The sequence below is a fragment of the Anabas testudineus genome, chromosome 18 (genome assembly GCF_900324465.2).
Source record: "Anabas testudineus chromosome 18, fAnaTes1.2, whole genome shotgun sequence".
Taxonomy (NCBI): Eukaryota; Metazoa; Chordata; class Actinopteri; order Anabantiformes; family Anabantidae; genus Anabas; species Anabas testudineus.
In genome coordinates this window covers 13,682,232-13,684,333 of record NC_046627.1, presented here as the reverse complement: position 1 = coordinate 13,684,333, position 2,102 = coordinate 13,682,232, and the positions used below count along the sequence as shown (strand labels likewise).

The 2,102-nt window shown below is 38.7% G+C and overlaps 1 protein-coding gene across 1 annotated transcript; it reads right to left on the bottom strand.

Annotated features, from left to right (window-relative positions):
- Positions 1-722: 722 nt before the first annotated feature.
- Positions 723-1,896, bottom strand: LOC113151516 (lysozyme C-like). Its single transcript, XM_026344442.2, has 4 exons — positions 1,765-1,896; positions 1,357-1,512; positions 1,023-1,101; positions 723-941 (listed from the first exon to the last, which is right to left on the bottom strand). The coding sequence occupies exons 1-4, from the start codon at positions 1,889-1,891 to the stop codon at positions 875-877; spliced, it is 429 nt and encodes a 142-aa protein (XP_026200227.2). The 5' UTR covers positions 1,892-1,896; the 3' UTR covers positions 723-874.
- Between the last annotated feature and the right edge of the window lie 206 nt (positions 1,897-2,102).

Genomic DNA, 2,102 nt, shown 5'->3' with positions numbered 1-2,102 from the left:
ATTAATGGAACCAAGTAGCATAACAAGTATTGGTATAAGTTATTGAGTTTTCAAATAACTTGACCAACACCTACCTTGTAATGACTTGTAAGTCGCTTTGGATAAAAGCGTCTGCTAAATGACTAAAATGTAAATGTAAATGTAAATGTAAATATAAATGTAACATTGTACATAATTTTCCATCCAACATCTTTACTGAACAAGATCCCAGGTGTCACTAGGAGAGAATTAGGGTAAACCCTGGACAGGATGCTAGTGTACTGAAAGACTCACAGCCAATAATACTCACAGTCTTCTTTGTATATATTAATTTCAAATTAGGCTTATTTAATATTAATATTCCTTTTTTCAAGACCACTGCATAAATTTCAAAACGTTACACAATCAGGAAAACTGACATCTGAGTAAGTTGTAAGTTGTGTTTGTCCGTCTTTTATGTTGTATGTCATGTTATGTTCCTTTTTTCAAGACTGTTACAGAATCAGGAAAACTGGCAAAACACCTGTCAAAGAATATTTTACTTTAAGCAAAATGGTCTTGTCCGTCTTTCATCTCCTCATGAACCAACACTAACACATCTAAACACTTTAGGTTATAGATCTTTATTTTCAATCAGCCCTGAGTGAAAAACAAAATTTTTATCCGGTTTTTAAAAGACAGGAAGACAACATACAGGTTGAATCACAGCATTTATCTTTACTGATTAGATCTGTTATACAAAGTAAATTATAGAGGAAATGAAATAAACATTTGACAGTTGGTTCTGTAGGTTCACTAATTGTGTGATCAAAGAAACAGCAGAAATGTTTGAAATAGTAGTTGAAGATAGAAGAAGTGGATTCAATTTTAACAGTCTCTTGCTTCCATGTATTGATTACAGGCCACATCCTGCCAGGTAGCGGCTCAGGTCTTTGTTCTGACAGTATTTGCGCCAGGCCACCCTGAAACCACACAAAGGGACATCACTCATCTCTCCACATGTGGACATTTGTGTAGTGGACACATGGCAGATCACATCTTACCAGGCTCCAATGCCATTAGGGTCCCTAACAACTCGTTTAGCACAGTTGATTGACACCGAGACATTATCACTCTGAAGTTCTGTGAGAAAAACAAAATGTGGACTTAGAAAGTGGAAAGTGATCATTTAAAAATGGACAAAAAGAAGGAACAGCAAGTAATACTTATACAACAGAGGTGAGAAGAAAAACAAACCTGTCTGATAGTTATTTTTGTATTTAGGGGTCAGATTTACAACAGCACTGGTGAAATCGAGTTACTGACTGCTAACGGTACCATTGTAATTATTGTGGCTGCATGTAGGTAAACTTTTGGATGTAGTGGTTTATCACTGACCGCTGCACTTGACGTTGCATCCATTTGCAGTGTGTGAGCCATTGTCACACCACCAGCGGCTGTTAATCTGGAAGATGCCATAGTCAGTGGTTCCATCTTTGTTGTGGTTGATTGCTTGGGTGTTGAATCCTGACTCGTGCTCGGCCAGGCAAACCCCTGCAGAGCAAACAGAAGAGAGCCACATACCCCCCTTTTACACAAGCACTCTTTTCATTATTCTCAATAAGCACCTTGGTCACTTTTCTATATAAGGTTTTCTGAGGGCAGTTTTACTTGATTAAACATTTAGTGTCACTTTCAACATGACACAAGTCTCAACAGTGGACTCTTTGTTTGCTGTTAAGCTACATAAAGGCATGCAGTATATATAGATTAGAGCAGTATACAAACAGACATGCTGGTACTCACAGTTGGCCAGGCTGATGCCCCTGTAACCATCCATTTTATTACTCTTCAAAAGTTGGGCCCATTCACATTTGGAGAAGACTTTAGCGCTGGCCACAGCCACCAACAGCAGAAACACCAGACTCCTCATGATAAACTCTGTGTTTTGGATCAAATGTTGCCTCAGCTGCAGCAAAGTGTCATTTTATAGTTGGCTCAGATGAACTGCGCCTCTAAAACAACAGCAGAGGGCGGAGACAAGACGCTGCAGTGAGGACAGACAGTTTCTAACTTTTCCAGCCGCATCAAGCTACTCAACAAATACTCACATCCAATGAGGTCAGATACAGAATCAATAAAAT

Bases quoted from the DNA above. Each gene is read 5' to 3' on its own strand.
- LOC113151516 (XM_026344442.2), bottom strand. From the start codon at position 1,891: ATGAGGAGTCTGGTGTTTCTGCTGTTGGTGGCTGTGGCCAGCGCTAAA. The intron at 1,513-1,764 runs GTGAGTACCAGC...TTTGCTCTGCAG, and splicing joins GGGCATCAGCCTGGCCAACT to GGGTTTGCCTGGCCGAGCAC. The intron at 942-1,022 runs GTAAGATGTGAT...GTGTGGTTTCAG, and splicing joins CCTAATGGCATTGGAGCCTG to GGTGGCCTGGCGCAAATACT.